At 35.7% G+C, this 16722-nt stretch overlaps 2 protein-coding genes across 2 annotated transcripts; both read left to right on the top strand.

Moving 5' to 3' along the window:
• The first annotated feature begins 200 nt into the window (after positions 1–200).
• Positions 201–12340, top strand: LOC147382612 (putative methionine--tRNA ligase). Its single transcript, XM_086428082.1, has 17 exons — positions 201–466; positions 588–732; positions 2300–2453; positions 2654–2809; positions 2943–3173; positions 3290–3433; positions 6801–6891; positions 7054–7160; positions 7246–7360; positions 8934–9052; positions 9174–9239; positions 9455–9583; positions 9735–9878; positions 9959–10079; positions 10902–11140; positions 11264–11365; positions 11937–12340. Exons 1-17 carry the CDS (start codon positions 331–333, stop codon positions 12165–12167), a joined length of 2430 nt encoding a protein of 809 aa, XP_086284208.1. The 5' UTR covers positions 201–330; the 3' UTR covers positions 12168–12340.
• A 3688-nt stretch (positions 12341–16028) lies between these two features.
• On the top strand, positions 16029–16397 carry LOC147382611 (uncharacterized). Its single transcript, XM_086427199.1, has one exon. It carries the CDS (start codon positions 16029–16031, stop codon positions 16395–16397), a length of 369 nt encoding a protein of 122 aa, XP_086283325.1.
• The last annotated feature ends 325 nt before the right edge of the window (positions 16398–16722 follow it).

Below are 16722 nucleotides of genomic sequence, written 5' to 3'. Positions count from 1 at the left end.
GACGCTAACGTTATTAATGGTATCATCGGCCAATGAAATTAGAATCACACCACTTATTAAGTTATTAATGTGGTGGTAGTGGAGGAATCTTTTAAATATTTCTTGGGTGTTTTCGTAAATATTTGAGATGTTCCAGGGCTCAAAAGTGAAATATTTTATTTTCAAATTGAAAATCACCAATATTTCTTCCATTCTCTCAAATCTCGAGTCTCAAATAAATACATTTCAGTTTCAGACTTTCAGCGTCGTTCGACGGTTCAAGTGTTCCAACTCACTCTTCTTTCTTTCAATCGATTTCGAAAACTCAAACCCTAGAGAAATTACACAGCGATGGGAGACATCGAAGAAGATGACACAGGAGTTGAGAAAAATCCCAAACTTCCAATCCAAGGCCGCAGAAATATCCTTATTACAAGCGCTTTACCTTACGTGAACAACGTTCCTCATCTCGGAAACATTATCGGCTGTAATCCTCTCTCTCTCTCTCTCTCTCTCTCAAGAGTAGTAGTAGGACATCGAGATTTTCACACCGTTGGATGATCATCGAGATTCTCACACCATGAGTTTGTTTTGTAATTGATTTGCAGGTGTTTTGAGTGCTGATGTGTTTGCTCGTTACTGTCGTCTTCGAGGCTATAATGCGATTTATATTTGTGGGACTGATGAGTATGGAACGGCCACTGAGACCAAAGCCATGGAAGAGAATTGCTCTCCTCAGCAGATTTGCGACAAGTAAGTTGGATTTTATTATCTGAAGAAATTTCTTAATTTGATTCTAATTTTCTTTTTCATGGATTGTTCATAGAGGATTCATGCGGAATCATCGTTATTTATTTATTTATTTATTTTTTGGTTCAATTCTATTTTGTCATGTCATGATATTCAATTCTCTTATAAACTTGATTTTATCTGAAGAAATATCTAAATTTGATTCAAAGGGTGGCGGCTTTTAATTTTCTTTTTTCGATTGATTGTTTCATAGAACGTTCATGTGGAATGATTTTGTTATTAATTTACTTTTTATAGAAAGAAAATTATGTCGTTTGGCTAACACTGTTTTTAAAAACTAATTTTGTGGAAAAAATTACCCAATTACTCCCATTGAGATTGAAGATAAGTATTATTATCTTAGAGATTGAAGATAATGGACTTTTGAAAGAAAACAAGCAAAGATTTTTTAAACGAGTTGAAAAAACTTGACATTCAAGTCATTTTCTATTAGTTTTCAAGTTAATTATATGTTAAGAAGCATAATAGTAAGATTACCCAAAAAATTATGAAGATTTTGTATTTGTATTTCAAAAACTATATTATTATTATTATTATTATTATTATTAGTTTTGTTGTTGCTTTTGTTATTATTACTACTAATACTACTATCATTAATTATAATTATATTGGTAGTATTATTATAATTGCTAGATGTATTTTCATAAGTGGATAGTTTGTGAGAATCAGGAGAAATAGCCTAAGAAGTGTTTTTGATTCTGCAGGATTTTGGTTCCTGAGTATGAAAAAATCAGGTCGATAATCCAAATCAAACGATGCATCAGATTCTAGAATCTGATTATGAGCCAGAATCAGATTCTAGAATCCGAACTAAATGCCCCCTTAGTGTTCATGCTGCGAGTCAATGTACCATTTTTTGCAAAAAATACATAAATTCTACTCCATATGTTATGATTTAACCAAGAGGGACCTTTAGTTATGTTTTTCACCCCACTATATCTTCGGCACCAGCTGACCCTACTTATCATCAGATCTTTCTACTGGAGCCGAGGTTACCGTCTTCTTTACTACTCCTGGACAAGGCACACGAGGTCAATACAAAAAGATATCGAATTTGCTGTGATAGCCCCCTAGAACCATGTATTCCTTAAAAGAAACCTAAAACCCTTTTTCTGCCTTTAGGAGTGATATTCAAGGAATTAATATACTGATGGATCGCTTGGTATGTCAAAAAATCATAGAGGTACATTCGAAATTTTGCAATTTTTCATTCTGGTATGATTACATCCTTAAAACACCATTCTTGTTCTGAGGTTTTCAAAAACAGAATGAGTTGGAAAATATTAAGCAATAACTGAGAGATTTAAGGCTTCTGTTTTTTTTTACTTCTTTACTTACATTGCAGACATTCATGTTTAGTATTCTTCGTCTGATCTCGATATTTGATACTTTTCATGCAGTCAATTTTATTCCTTGAGAAAACCTAGGCCTTTTTCTATATTTTACTTCAAGATTGTGGGCTTAAATTGCATATCTGAAAAATTTTCAATTTGTTTTCATGCTTATGTAGATACTATACTATACACAAGGAGGTTTATAAATGGTTTGATATAAGTTTCGATGAGTTTGGACGCACATCTACTCCTCAGCAGACTGAAGTGTGCCAAGCAATTTTCAAGAAACTGATGGAGAACAATTGGCTTTCTGAAAACACAATGCAGCAGGTCCGTACTTATGTTTATGCTTAAAAATTGTTATTGGTCTTCTGTGTTTGTAAAAATGACCCTGTATTTCTATGGCTATCTTCTCTATACATATTGCTGATGGGAGGATCTGTTTCATAGTTGACTTGTACTTTGACTAGCCCTTCGACATAAGGCATCATTGCCTCTTCATATTAACTTGGATTCCAATTACTATACAGCTTTACTGTGATACATGCAACCGTTTCTTAGCTGACCGGCTTGTGGAGGGTACCTGCCCCACACAAGATTGTAATTATGAATCCGCACGAGGGGATCAGTGTGAAAAATGTGGGAAACTGTTGAATCCAACAGAACTAAGGGATCCTAGATGCAAGGTAAAGCCTCTCTTATATTGGGATTCAGTCTTTCTTTCGTATGTTTGACTAGAAACTCACTTTGTGACTAACATAGATGTTGCAATCAACACATTTCTGTTAATTTACTTCATACTTGTATTTTGGTTTTAAGGTATGTCAGAACACTCCCCAAATTCGTGATACAGACCACTTGTTTCTAGAACTTCCATTGCTGAAGGATAAGTTGGAAGAGTATATCAGCAACATGTCAGTGGCTGGATCTTGGAGTCAGAATGCTATTCAAGCTACAAATGCATGGCTAAAGGAAGGGCTGAAATCACGATGTATCACCAGGGATCTGAAGTGGGGGGTTCCTGTTCCACATGAGAAATTTAAAGACAAGGTTCAATAAAATCGATGGATCATATATTTTTTACAAATCAAAATTTTTCATTCCATTTTTGGTAGTTTATTAACGGTGTGCAGTTTCTTTCTACATTCCAACAATTTGGTGTTTAGGTTTTCTATGTGTGGTTTGATGCACCTATTGGATACATCTCAATCACATCATGCTATACTCCTGATTGGGAGAAGTGGTGGAAGAATCCTGAGAATGTGGAGCTGTATCAGTTTATGGGAAAGGATAATGTGCCATTTCACACTGTAAGCATGCCCCATCTCCTGTACTTAGCAAAGCCTTTATGACTTTAACATGTTAAGGTTATATCACTCTAGTTGTATATCTTGATTTTGTTGAGTGTATATTTTCCTGGACTCTTGGGTGTGTCATACCCCAGTTAAGCCCTATGACCCTCTTATATTCATAATTCTCCCCTCTCCGGCAGATCGGTCTTTTGTAGCAGTTGGTTGGAGGGTATTAGAGCACTACGTTCATATAGGTTACGGGTTCAATTCTATCCACCCTTATGTGGGTGAGGGGGAGTGTTGAGTGTATATTTTTCTCCACTCTCAGGTGTGTCATACCCCAGTTAAGCCCCGCGACCCTCTTATATTTGTAGTTCTCCCCCTCTCCAACAGATCGATCTTTTGGAGTCTAGTTGGTTGGTTAACAGATATTTTGTTAGATTACAAGTCCAAACTCAGGCTTGACAATGTTTGTTTTTCTTGGTATAGTTGCACATTATAAGACCAAGCATCTTTAGGCAACACTATTATTGGTCACTTTAAACTTAACATCCATTGGGCCTTGGGTGCTTTTATTTAATTGTCTAACTGACGATTTTTAATTATTGAGTATATGATTGAATGTGGAGAACTTTGCATTAGATTCGCTTAGCCATTTGTATATGAGTCAAGGACATTACATGCTTATATGAGAGGAGAGAAGTAGTTAAAATTGACCACCAGGAGATACATCATGTTCATTATCTTCTTTTTGATAGGTGTAAGTGTGAAGGCGGGTTTTGATCCCGGGTTTGCGGTATTACCACACAGACTTTACCACCTCACCAAGGTGGCACCTTCAGCATTTACATCTTATCTTGGTTTGATTGTCTGTGAAGAGGTTAATGATTTCGTCCATAGAATTAGAACTGTGTGGCTTAAGTGGAAATTTGCTTCTTGGGTACAAGCTTTTACCCTTCAACCTCAAGATCATATTTTTTTCAACCTTCAAATCTCGAGAACAAGATAGGGCTTTATGGGAGGTTGAAGATGATTGGTTTGGGGGAAGAGACCCAAAGCATCATTTTTATAATCCTCGAATATTTTTTTGGAACCTTTTCAGGATTTGTCCAAATTAAACCAAGTTGATCCCCACCAAATAATTGCCGAATCCAAACTTGGTTACAATGATTATAAATCCATACAAAACTTTAAACCATAGTTCTTCATCCCAACTTAATTTTAAAGATAAATGAAACTTAACTTGATTTTAAACTATAATATTTCAAGTTTAGGGAAAATTTCCTCCTCTCTTCTGCAATTATTATTATTATTATTATTATTTATTTTTTTTATTTTTTTTATTTTTTTGAGAGAGGAACCTGGTGAGATCGCCGGAGTTACACAACTTACACTTACATTGTCAGATTCATGGTAAAATCCCCAGTCGTCTTCCTCTTTGTCTTCTTCAGGTTAATTCCCCTTTTTTCTGAAATTAATGAAGGCTGCAACTATGTTTTCATCAAGGGCATGCCCTTGACTTTAGTCTTCTTTGGAAGATTAGGGTTATTTAGATAAAAGACCCCATATTTATGTAAATATTTTAGAAACCCTGTGCTTTCGAACTAATGATATGCCCCTTGACCACATCTTCTATGAAGGATTTAAAAAAAAATCAATTTAATGTTTCGGGAATGTTTTGGTATTGTTTCAATTTTCTAAAAACATTGAAACATTGAATTGAAACAACATTTTAAACCATGGTTGGAAGAAGTTGTCCATTGCACTACCCCTTAATTTTTGCATTGAAGCGGTAAGCACTGGAGCTTTTTTCGGCATACACAAGTATGCCTTCCGTTTTTTTTGGCACGGACAAGTATGCCCTTATACTGAAAAGGATATTACCTCTTATATCCCATGGATAAGTATATAAGCACCCCACAAATTAATAAACCCACACCATGGCCAAATTGTTGTCTTATATGGGTTAAAAGTTTTGGAATGAGTTGATTTTTGGTGAGGATGATCTCTACAATGAGGAAATCATCCTCGCCAAAAAATCAGCCCATCCCTAAACTTCTAACCCCATCAAAACAAGTTCAAGAACCGTAAATCATCCAATTTTTTTTTTTTTTAAAACCAATTTTGACGTAGTTAGAAGTTTCGGAATGGGCTGATTTTTGGTGAGGATGATCTCTAGACCATAAAGATCATCCTCACCAAAAATTGGCTCATTCGAAAAACTTTAACCCATATAAGACAAAAAAAATTGGCTATGGTGTGGGTTGCCCTTATTAATTCGTGGGGTGCTTTTATAATTACACATCCTTCATTTCCATAAAAAATTATTCATCCAAAATTAAGTTCTTTTAATGTTGATTTCAAATTTTGGTGACTTGCATGACATTATTGTTTTTAATTTCAAATTTGTGGGGTTTTAGAAATAAAAATTATTATTTAGAAATTGAAAATTTGAATATTACTTATTATTTAAAAAGGAATTGTATTTTAATTTTATAAGAAAAAATATATTTTATTGTGTTTGATAAGAAATAGGGATTTGAAACATGCAAACAATGTATAATATGATTATAAGGGTAAAAAAGACAATTTACTAGTTTCAGTAATATGTAACAAACATGATCCTGCGAATTTAGCGCTTAATTTTAATGAATTCAGCACTATTTTAGCATCTAAGCAAACACGTTTTTCAGCACTTAAATTCAGAGCTTACAAATTTCAGCACTTAATGTTATTCGGCACTTATTTTTTTCAGTTTAACAAACAGCACCTTAGTAAATCATTAGCTTCTTGGAAACTGTTGAGTGTATATTTTCCTCCACTCTCGGGTGTGTTAATAGCCCAGTTAAGCCCCATGGCCCTCTTGTATTCATAGTTCTCTCCCTCTCTTAACATATCAGTCTTTTGGAGTAGTTGGTTGGATAACATGGTATCAAAGCACTAGGTTCATCTAGGTCATGGGTTTGATTCTTTCCACCCTTATGGGTGAGGTGGAGTGTTGAGTGTATATTTTCCTCCACTCTCAGGTGTCATACCCCATTTAAGCCCCCGTGACCCTCTTTTATTCATAGTTCTCCCCCTCTCTAACAGATCAGTCTTTTAGAGTAGTTGGTTGGTTAACAACATTATCATGTGCGCATGGACCAGTACAGACCAATTTGTGACACACTCAGGCTGCATACGTTCAACCTACTTATTGGTTGAATAGTATATGTCATGTTCTGAAGTTAATTAATGTTTTTCACTCGATCACTCCTGAGAACCTTGTGTGATTCACAGGAATGATAGCTGCATGCCATTTACTAGTTTCCTGGGGTTTTAATAATGTTACCAATGTGGTACTTTTTTTAAAATTGTAAGTAGGTGCTAATGTTGGTAATCTCAGGTGATGTTTCCGTCAACACTTATTGGGACGGGGGAAAACTGGACATTGATGAAGACCATCAGTGTTACAGAATATTTAAACTATGAAGCAGGTTTGTGCCTAGCTATCTTTGTATTTGTTTTGTCGATACCCAAAATAAATGACCATATATTATTCTTCACGGATGAATAGTGCCACAAGTCTTTCTTTACCATGATGTTTCAATCCTTGCTGTTGTGGATTTCTGTGTTTTATTTTGCTTTGTTACCTACAGGAAAGTTTTCGAAAAGCAAGGGTGTGGGAGTTTTTGGTAATGATGCAAAAGAGACTAAGATTCCTGCTGAAGTATGGCGATATTACTTGCTTACAAATAGGCCGGAGGTGAGTTCTTTTGATTTTAATTTCTAATCAGTTATACTACTGTACACATTCCCATTGTGAATTCTTATGAATTTGTCTGAAATAGGTATCAGACACGTTATTTACATGGGCAGACTTGCAAGCAAAACTAAACACTGAGTTGTTGAATAATCTGGGAAATTTTATCAATCGAGTCTTGAGCTTCATTGCCAAACCTCCAGGTTAGTCAACTTTGGTGTGCTTGTGGAATTAAATGACTATGTTTCTGTGGATATGCACAACTCAGCAACTAGTTTGTTTTATGACAAAAGCATAATTTATTCTGCTAGGATGTCCCTACGAATGGGTTGATCAACTCTTGTATCTATTTTTGGACAAATATAGTATTTATGAGTGTAATGGTAGCAGATCTTATGTGTGGTATTATATTTCCGTAATATCCCAAAAATTTTCCGAAATATTTTCCTTTCCACAATTAACCACATCGGAATGCACCTATGTTTCTTTTTCACAAAAGTTTTATGGAAAAAGCTATTTATTGATTTCTTTTTACGAATATTGTATTTAACCACTTTTTTTTTTTTTTTAATTGTAGTTTATAAATTGCATTTTATTTTTCTCAAAATGTCATTTAAAACATAATAATTTTAGAACTCAAATTTCTCAACCCTGTGAAAGCCATCCATCTCTATTGTCTTGTCAAAAATTAATATGTACATGCATTTAGGGTAAAAGAGTTTATCTGGTTCCTTTGGAGGAAGATCTTCAAATATGGCTAAAGCGTAAATCTGGTTCGTTCTTTGGCTTATCTTATTATCATTCTCTCTCAAAGCATTGTCAGGTCATTTCCAAACTCTGCAATTTAGAGTCCAAAGATCCTTTCTAATGGTATTTTTCATTTTGTCTGGCGCTTGGGAAATGATCCTTGTTATATAGACATTATGCTCCAGGGTGTCTTTTCTGTTAACTCCTACCCTATGTGCAAGTCAAATGCTTGATCCGTCAATCATCTCCTAATTCATTGTTCTTTTGCCTGGGTAATTTGGTCACACTTCACGTGTCTCTCTCATTTTAGCAATCCCAGCTTTTATATCTAAGGAAAGGATTTTGTGGAGTTTAATTCCTTTTACTTTTTGTTGGGGCATCTGGAAGGCGATTAATTGCCACATATTTCAAGGAAAAGAAAAGGCACTTTCGGAGGTTATCATTGTTATAGTGTTTTTTTATTTTAGTCTTTCTTGCTTGTTTAGCTTTTTTCTCTAGTATCCATAGTCACAAAATTCTCCAAATTTTTCAGCAAATTCATATTTCTCTGAATTAGGGGTTAGCTGATTAAATTGACGAATTGATTGATGATTCCTCAATTAATTGTGGAACATGGTAACATTTTCACCTTCACCCTCAAATTTTTTTTTTTCAACATTTAGACATCAAGAAGAAGACTAGGGTTTTTAGAGTGGTTGAAGATGATAGGTTTTGGTAAGAAACCAAAAACATATGTTGTATAATCTCCAAAATATGTTTGTATTTTGGGGTCATCTCGTCCCCTCTGTTTTTTCATAAATAAAACTTTAACTTACCAAAAGAAATAATCTCCAAAATTTTACCTAATTTTTTTACAAAACTTTCCTGAATTTATCTGAATTAAGCGAATTTAACCATCACTGAATAATTAACGAATATGAATTATCTGGGAGGCCCTCTCTTCCTCCATTTAGTTCTTTTAATATGATCTTTATCCATCCAACAAAAAAAAAGTTCCTACAGTTCTCATTGATACCTTCCCTTCTGCAGGACTAGGATATGGTTCTGTCATTCCCGACGCTCCGGATGCAGAATCACATCTCTTGACTAAGGCATTAGCAGAAAAGGTTGGGAAATATATTGATCAATATCTTGAAGCCATGGAGAAGGTGATCTTTTGCATCCTCAGCTAAGATGTTTTACTGCTTTACAACCCCGTCATTCAGCTAGACAATGCAATCACTTGATTTGGACATTTAAGTTATATTTTCTTTGTGTAATGTTTTATAGGTTAAACTAAAACAAGGACTGAAAACTGCAATGAGCATCTCTAGTGAGGGAAATGCATATCTACAAGTATGCTTGTCACTTATTTTGAGGTTTATTTATTTAGAGAGTCTCTATTGCCACACCAACTTTTGCTAATGCCACCCCTAGATGTGTGCTTATTCTTTGGTGATTTACGTATGAATTGGGGCCATGTTAGCAGAAGTTGGTGTGACAATAAAATCTCTCTTTATTTATTTATCATCACTTATATCTGATTTTTTAATGTTTTTTATACTTTATAGGACACCCAATTCTGGAAGCTTTACAAGGAAGATCCAACTTCCTGTTCTATTGTCATGAAAACTTCAGTTGGGCTTGTATATCTTCTAGCATCTCTGTTACAACCCTTTATGCCATCTTTTTGTGTTGAGGTAAAAATCTGCCCCTGTAAATTTTTGGTTGAATAATACTTGTGTGCTATCCATCTATCACATGTTTGGTATCGTTCATGCTTATTTAACTTTTTGGTGCGACTTTTAGTCATTCTGAGCCATCTGTTTTGTATTCTGATGGCCTCTTAAGGTACTAAAGCAGCTTAATTTGCCCCCTGAAACACAACTTTCACTTTGTGATGAAAATGGAGAAATCGACAGGACCAAAAGACCATGGGAGATTATACCCTCTGGTCACAATATTGGGACGCCAGAGCCACTATTTAAGGAACTGGTATACATGGTTTTTTTTTTCGTTTTTTGTTTTTTCTGTTGGTCTTCCTGTGCCCATCTTCCTGCTTATTTATCACACAGAGCGATGAAGATGTGAAGTTCTTTAGAGAGAAATTTGCTGGAAGTCAAGCCGATAGGATTGTGAAGGCAGAAGCTGAGGCAAAAAAGATTGCTGACCAGCTGGAGAAAACAGAAGTTTCAGGTATTATTTCTAATCTTTTCATTCTCTTCGATCTGATTGTTGTTTTTTTGTGATTGCAATTACACATTTACAGTCCATTAGATGATTAAATGAAGCAATACATATTGCTAAAGAATGGAAATTACAGAATTTTCAGAAGAAAGCCAGTAACAAACCCCACGAGTAAATACCCAATAGAGAAATTGTGGTTGAAATTGCAGAAATATCCCAAAACGCACAAGGTCTGGACTCCGGAGACATGTTAAGTGCCCTCCCATGCCAGGACATCCTTTGACAAAAGAGTTGGGGGGGGGGGGGGGGGGGGGAAGTGGTATCAGATATGATGTTATTTCTTATTTTATGTCTTATGCCCTGTTTTTTTTTTTTGTCTTTCCCTATTTTTATGTCACTCTTGTAAATAGGAAAGGAATGGAATAAAGAAACAACTTTTTCTCTGATCTTCAAACAGGCTTTGATACCATGTACAAAATCAATCTAGGGTTTGGAGAGAGAAGTTTTTTCTTTATTCGATTCTTTCCTATTTATATGAGTGACATAAAATAGGAAAAAGACAAAAAAGGACAAAACATAAAATAAGAAATAACATCATATCTGATATTGAGGAAGTCTGTTCAGGACAGCAAACCTTGGCAAACCCTGATCCCTCCCCCCTTATATGTTATCATGGTGAATTGAACCCAGGTTTATGGAATCATCACTCAAAATTTCAAATCTTGCATTTTATATTACTTGCAATAAAGAACTGTTGGGTTTTAAAACTTCCAGCATGTATTGAGATTAAGTTTTTGTCAGGAACCTTACGTTTTCTATGTTTATTTTTAGCGGATGTAAATGGAAAGAAACAACGAAAAACTAAATCTGCACCAGAAACCAAATCAAAGGCCACTGCTGAAGGAGAAGTTTCCATTACTAGGCTTGACATACGAGTTGGCCTTATCACAAAAGTTGAGAAGCATCCGGATGCTGATTCTCTTTATGTTGAAGAGATCGATGTGGGTGAAGGAGCACCCCGTACTGTTGTTAGTGGCCTTGTTAAATATGTTCCTCTTGAAGAAATGCAGGTTGGTTTGTGCTCTTTGCCATTCTCCTTCCATCGGACAAATTTTCAGAATTTTCAACTACTGTTATTGGTTAAAGGATAATTATGAATCTACTCTTCTCTTGATGATGATCCTCATGTGCAGAACCGAAAAGTTTGCGTTCTTTGCAATCTGAAACCAGCAACCATGCGGGGAATTAAATCTCAGGCGATGCTTCTTGCTGTTTCCAACAATGATCAAACTAAAGTAAGCAAAACAAAGACACATTTATGTGGTTTCACTGACTCATTGTATTTTTCCTTTATTATCCTTCTGAAAAAAAAAAAAAAACTCTCAGTTTGACATCTTGTCCATGGACAAGACCGAGTTGTCTTGGACGAGATAAACCATTTAACTTGATTTTACAATTCATAAATTTTATATGAAAATAATTTTGATTTTTTTTTAGAAAATAAGGTAGATTAGAAGATGTTTAGTTATTAGTAATATTTAAATATAAAAAATTAATTGATTTAATTAAAATGTACAAAATCCCGATTATTTCAGGCGAGTTTTACTGACTCGGATGAGATTTTCAAAATATTGCCCGGGTCAGCTTGTTTGTCTAGCGAGATTTTGCATATGCGAGACCCTCTGTCTATCTGTCTCGTTCATGGACGATACTGAGATTACAGGGCAAGTCATCTCAGTCTCGGACGAGATTTAAAACAAACCATGCATGGTGATGAAGCTTATTCAGGGTTGGTAGCAGATTGATCTGACTGTTAATTGGAAGATGCAACAGCAGATCTTAGTGTTTTTGTTGGATTAATTTCAGGTTGAATTGGTTGATCCACCTGAATCTGCTCATGTGGGAGAGCGAGTTACATTTCCCGGTTTTCAAGGTGAACCAGGTGGCATTCTCAACCCTAAGAAGAAGATTTGGGAAACGGTTCAAGTGGATCTAAGTACCGACATGGAACTTGTGGCCCGTTACAAAGATGCGCCCTTCACCACATCAGCAGGTGTTTGCAAGGTCTCATCTATATCGGGTGGATCCATAAAGTAGCCACATCTCTATGCCTTGAAATTTTCCAAGATTTTCATACAGTCAAAAATATATTATGAATAATCCTTTCTATATCTATTTAAGGTAATGATACCAAACTATTGAATTGTGTAAATGATGCCATTACAAGATCACATATCAAAATGGATAAATTGGCTGTTTGCTTACAAGAAGTAGATTAAGTTGTCTAATATCTTGGAATCACACATTTCTTATGCTTCATAATATTATGTTTCAATGGTGCACCCGAAGAATCTTGTCATTGGACCAGCTTTGCATTGTAAGGCTTTCTTTGCCGGCAGTTTTAGGTACGCCGGGTTGGGTTTGCTCAGCTCAAAGTGACATCTTTCTAGGTTAAAGTCTTAAGTGATATAAAATTTACAATAATGATTTTTTTACCTCCCTGACACATGCTCACCTATGTTCCCATCACAGAATCATAAATATTTTTCTTGTGTATGACAAGACAAATGATCTTGGGAGAGGGATGGGGTGTCAGATTATCATGAAATTTAGGGTAATTTGCTTGTAACCCTTTGATTTTTTGAGAATAGTTTATGAAGACACCCCCAATTTGAATGGTCCCACTCCAAAAGATTTTTAAAAAAAAAATTTCTTTTTTCTCTCAAAAATTTGTCAATGGACCTAAGGGTCAAGATCTTCAAAATTTTGTATTTTGTTCAAGTCAAAGGGTCATAGGACCTCTGAAGGTCTCCCTGGATCTACAATAAGGCTTCCAAGCCCACCTCCTTGGCAAGCCTTCACCTAACCAACCCCGAATCTACTATTAAGTCTTAAGAGTCTATTTCTAAGCCCACCAATTTCTAATCATCCTAAACCTTGTTTAAGCCACACTTTAAGGCAAACCTAAATCAATTCTGATGGAGTTACAATCCAATCCCAAGCCCAACATACAAAGGCCCATTTTAATTAGAACTTTTATTCTAGTCCAAACCGATGCCTATGTCTATGATCATAACCAATCAGGATCCATACAACCCTTGAGCATCAAGAGAGACACTAGTCACCACCACAACTCACCTCCCAAATTCATTCTACTCAACCTCATCATTACCCTTAAAAGCTAACCAACCCACACCACATGTCATAACCTACCCTCATCATCTCATCCAAAAATTAACAATCAACCAACTCACACCCTTTCTCCTTAATCTCCTCACTCAACCCACCATAAAGCTACACATATCTACCACCATGGGACACATGTCACCACTAAATTCACCCTCCCAAAAATTTAACCACCTAATCCCTTGCACAAGCCATTCTTTCAACCAATACACATACCCCTCGATTTAACCCACACTCAACCTAAGTATGGGTTGTCTAATCATCCCAATTAGACTTTATCCATGGGTTTGGGTAAAAAGGAACCCATCTACCACCTTTTACCATGGTACCCCTCCCCAACATCAAAATAAAAAAAAATACTCCATGCCTAAACCTTATGCCATTATCCCTTAACTTTCTACCTTTGACATTCCTAACCTTAAAAGCAATCCAAAAAACCTGTAAAACCCCCTCTCCAAATTCTAAGCTTTCAAGCCCCCTCAAGTCTCACCTCTTTCAATTCTGCATCTCAATCTCACTCTACTCAACCCTCTCTCTCACTCTCTAAAAAAGGGACTCATACAACTCCATTAAAGACTTAAAAAAAAAATTGAGAAGAAGAAGAATAAAGGAAACAAAGAAACAAGGTCTTAAGGTGCGTTAGAGACAAACATATTGTATCCCCTTTCCCCCTTTTCCATCCATCTCTTTTGTCTCCATCTCCCGCACTTATTTAATTCTGATTTTAGAAAATCTTTAAGATGTAATGTTCACCTTCCCCTACCTTTGGTAGATCGGACTTTGGTTCGGTTGAAAGTGTAGGAGTTGTAACCATTTTCGAAAAAGAATTGTTTTAAATCCTCAAACACAATTTGCACACATCACTCAACTCATTTTGAGGCTATCGATAGTTAGGCCCTCCTCAATCAATGAGAGTGGGCCCATAGCCATAAGCTAACTATTTTCGAAATAATGTCCCCAAGGCAAGACTTGTGTGAGGATCATCTATTTCAATAAGATGGTTTTTACGATCTAAGCAGAAATTAAACACCTTATGTTTAAGGGTACAAATTGTCGTTTGCTCGACTTTTTCTTGTTTATTTCCTTTCCTAAAATGGTCATATATTAGAGGTCACCACCTAAGGTGGAGAGAGAGGGGTGCCTATCACTTGTCCCTCTTTCTAACTGAACCCTTACCTAAATCTTAGGTGGATCAATGTTTGAATCTGTATGAGAGTTACTATAATACCCAAATGTCAATTTTCCAAAAAAATACCTTTCGGGTGACCATTCACACCATTTTATAAGAAAGAATGGTAGTGAATCCAAATCCACATGGCAGTGATCTTTGCACTCAAAAATCATTTTGCTACAGTTGGTGACTCCACTGGGAAAATAAGGTTCGACCCTTTTGCCGACATGATCATTTTCAAAAATAAATATTTTATTTGCTTTCTAACTTTGTTTGTTGTGTTATGTTTCTTGTTTTCTTTTTCTTTTTTTAAGTAAATGTTGTAATATTTATTTATATAATTTTTCTTGTTAATCAAACGCTTGTAACGAGTTCGATAAAAAAAATGAATAAGTTTGCACAAGCACTTCTGATTCATAGCCCATCACACAAACCACCCTACCCTAAAAAATATCAAACCCGGATGCTTAGTAATTCTACCACTTGAGATCGATTATTTCAAGTGTCAGAGACGAACACATCAAATCCAATCACCAACTTATGACATGTGTACTCTGGTATGCATTGTGGTTTGAAGACTGGGTAACAGCAATCCACCTATTAGCCGCATGCATATGCTTGATTAGATGTTCTAGGACACAAGTTCCTAAGGAATGTATCAACCCTCGATATCAAGTTGTACTTTTTTTTAAGGCTTTAAAGCCCAAGTTGTAAGCCCAAGAAGGCATACTTGTATAGAACGTAAGTTTTCATTTTCATTTTCCATTCCCCTTTAGGTAAAGGGGAAAAACCTTTCAATTTCTAGTAGCATCATATCCAAAACAAAACAAAAACAAAAAAATAGAAAATGACATGGAAGCCAATGGCCAATGGGAAAGTGTCCAAAACAGGGACTAAGAAACCAGTTCCTATCGAATTCCAAGAGTCTGGATTTCTTACTGGTCCATGTTCATAACACGGTTTTGCCAGAACAATGTACATGTGTACTTATAACATGGATGAAGCAAATATGATCCAAACCATGCTTTATGTACAATTAAGACAATGTTTGTTTCATCTGTGCTACTAGTACATACCAACATTGATTCTGGAACATGAATGTTGCGTAGGTTAGGTCCCTTGGGTTCCTAACAACTATTTTGAGGCTCAATGCCACTTTGGGGGAACCCAATAACACTGTAGACACCTCAATTTTAATGGCCCCAACTTGAAAGGACTCAAAAATGTCATTTTTCTAGCAAAATCCATTAATAGGCCTAAAAGTCCAAATTTATGAAAATTGACATTTTGTTCAAATCAAATGGTCCTAAGACCCCTAAAAAGTTTCATGGACCTACAATAAAGCCTTCTAGGTCCACCAACTTCTCAACCTTTCACCTTCTAACCCCTAACTCGGACAGATCTTAAGCCCACCAATATTCAACTCCCTAAATCCCAATTTAGCCTCACCTTAAAACAAGCTTAACCCTAGCCAATGTCCGAGTTTGAAAGCCAAGGTTATTTAATTTTTGTTCTACTATTATTCTTATTAATTCATAACTACAGTTTGAATAGAGGATTTCCAAATTACTCACCATAAATTTGTACCTTATAGACCTAAGATGAATGGAGCAATCAAAGCTGCCAAAAAGATCATCAAGAAAATGACAGTTACTTATAGGCATTGGCACGATATGTTGCCTTTTGCACTTCATGCGTATCGTATATCGTTCCAAACTTCAATTGGAGAAACTTTTTACTCATCTGTATATGAAATGAAAGTAGTTTTACCTGTCGAGGTTGAAATCTCTTCCCTTCGGATCTTGAGGGAAGTTGAGTTGGATGAAGAAGAATGGGTTCAAGCTCTGTTCGACCAGTTAAATATGATAAAAGAAAAACATCTTGTAGCCATCTGCCATGGTCAGGTGTACCAACAACGAATAGCTCATACTTATAGCAAGAATGTCAAGCATCGAGATTTCTCACCATGAGATTTTATCTTAAAGAAAAGTCTATCGATCCAAGAAAACATTAGAGGAAAGTTTTGACCAAATTATGAATGACCATTGATCATGTAGAAAGTAATGACAAAAGGAGCCTTAATCCTCACGGAGATGGATGGAGAAGTCTTCCCTCAACCAATCAATGCCGATACTATCAAGAAATATTATACATGAAATTTGACCATGAGATGACGAGAAGTCATTTTTCTATTATCATGAATAACTATCCAACCCTAGTCAATCTTTTTGAGCCATCATATTCATTTCTTAAACCTATTATCGGGGCAAGTCACCATTACAAATAAAAAGAAGA

Source organism: Akebia trifoliata, chromosome 16 (genome assembly GCF_017979445.1).
Source record: "Akebia trifoliata isolate Shusen 1 chromosome 16, ASM1797944v1, whole genome shotgun sequence".
NCBI lineage: Eukaryota > Viridiplantae > Streptophyta > Magnoliopsida > Ranunculales > Lardizabalaceae > Akebia > Akebia trifoliata.
This window is presented reverse-complemented; position numbering and strand designations above follow the sequence as displayed.

Excerpts from the sequence above, each read along its gene's own strand:
- LOC147382612 (XM_086428082.1), top strand. The coding sequence starts at position 331 with ATGGGAGACATCGAAGAAGATGACACAGGAGTTGAGAAAAATCCCAAA. Across the intron at positions 467-587 it reads TCTCGGAAACATTATCGGCT|GTGTTTTGAGTGCTGATGTG; the intron begins GTAATCCTCTCT and ends ATTGATTTGCAG. Across the intron at positions 9,053-9,173 it reads ATCTTGAAGCCATGGAGAAG|GTTAAACTAAAACAAGGACT; the intron begins GTGATCTTTTGC and ends AATGTTTTATAG.
- LOC147382611 (XM_086427199.1), top strand. The coding sequence starts at position 16,029 with ATGAATGGAGCAATCAAAGCTGCCAAAAAGATCATCAAGAAAATGACA.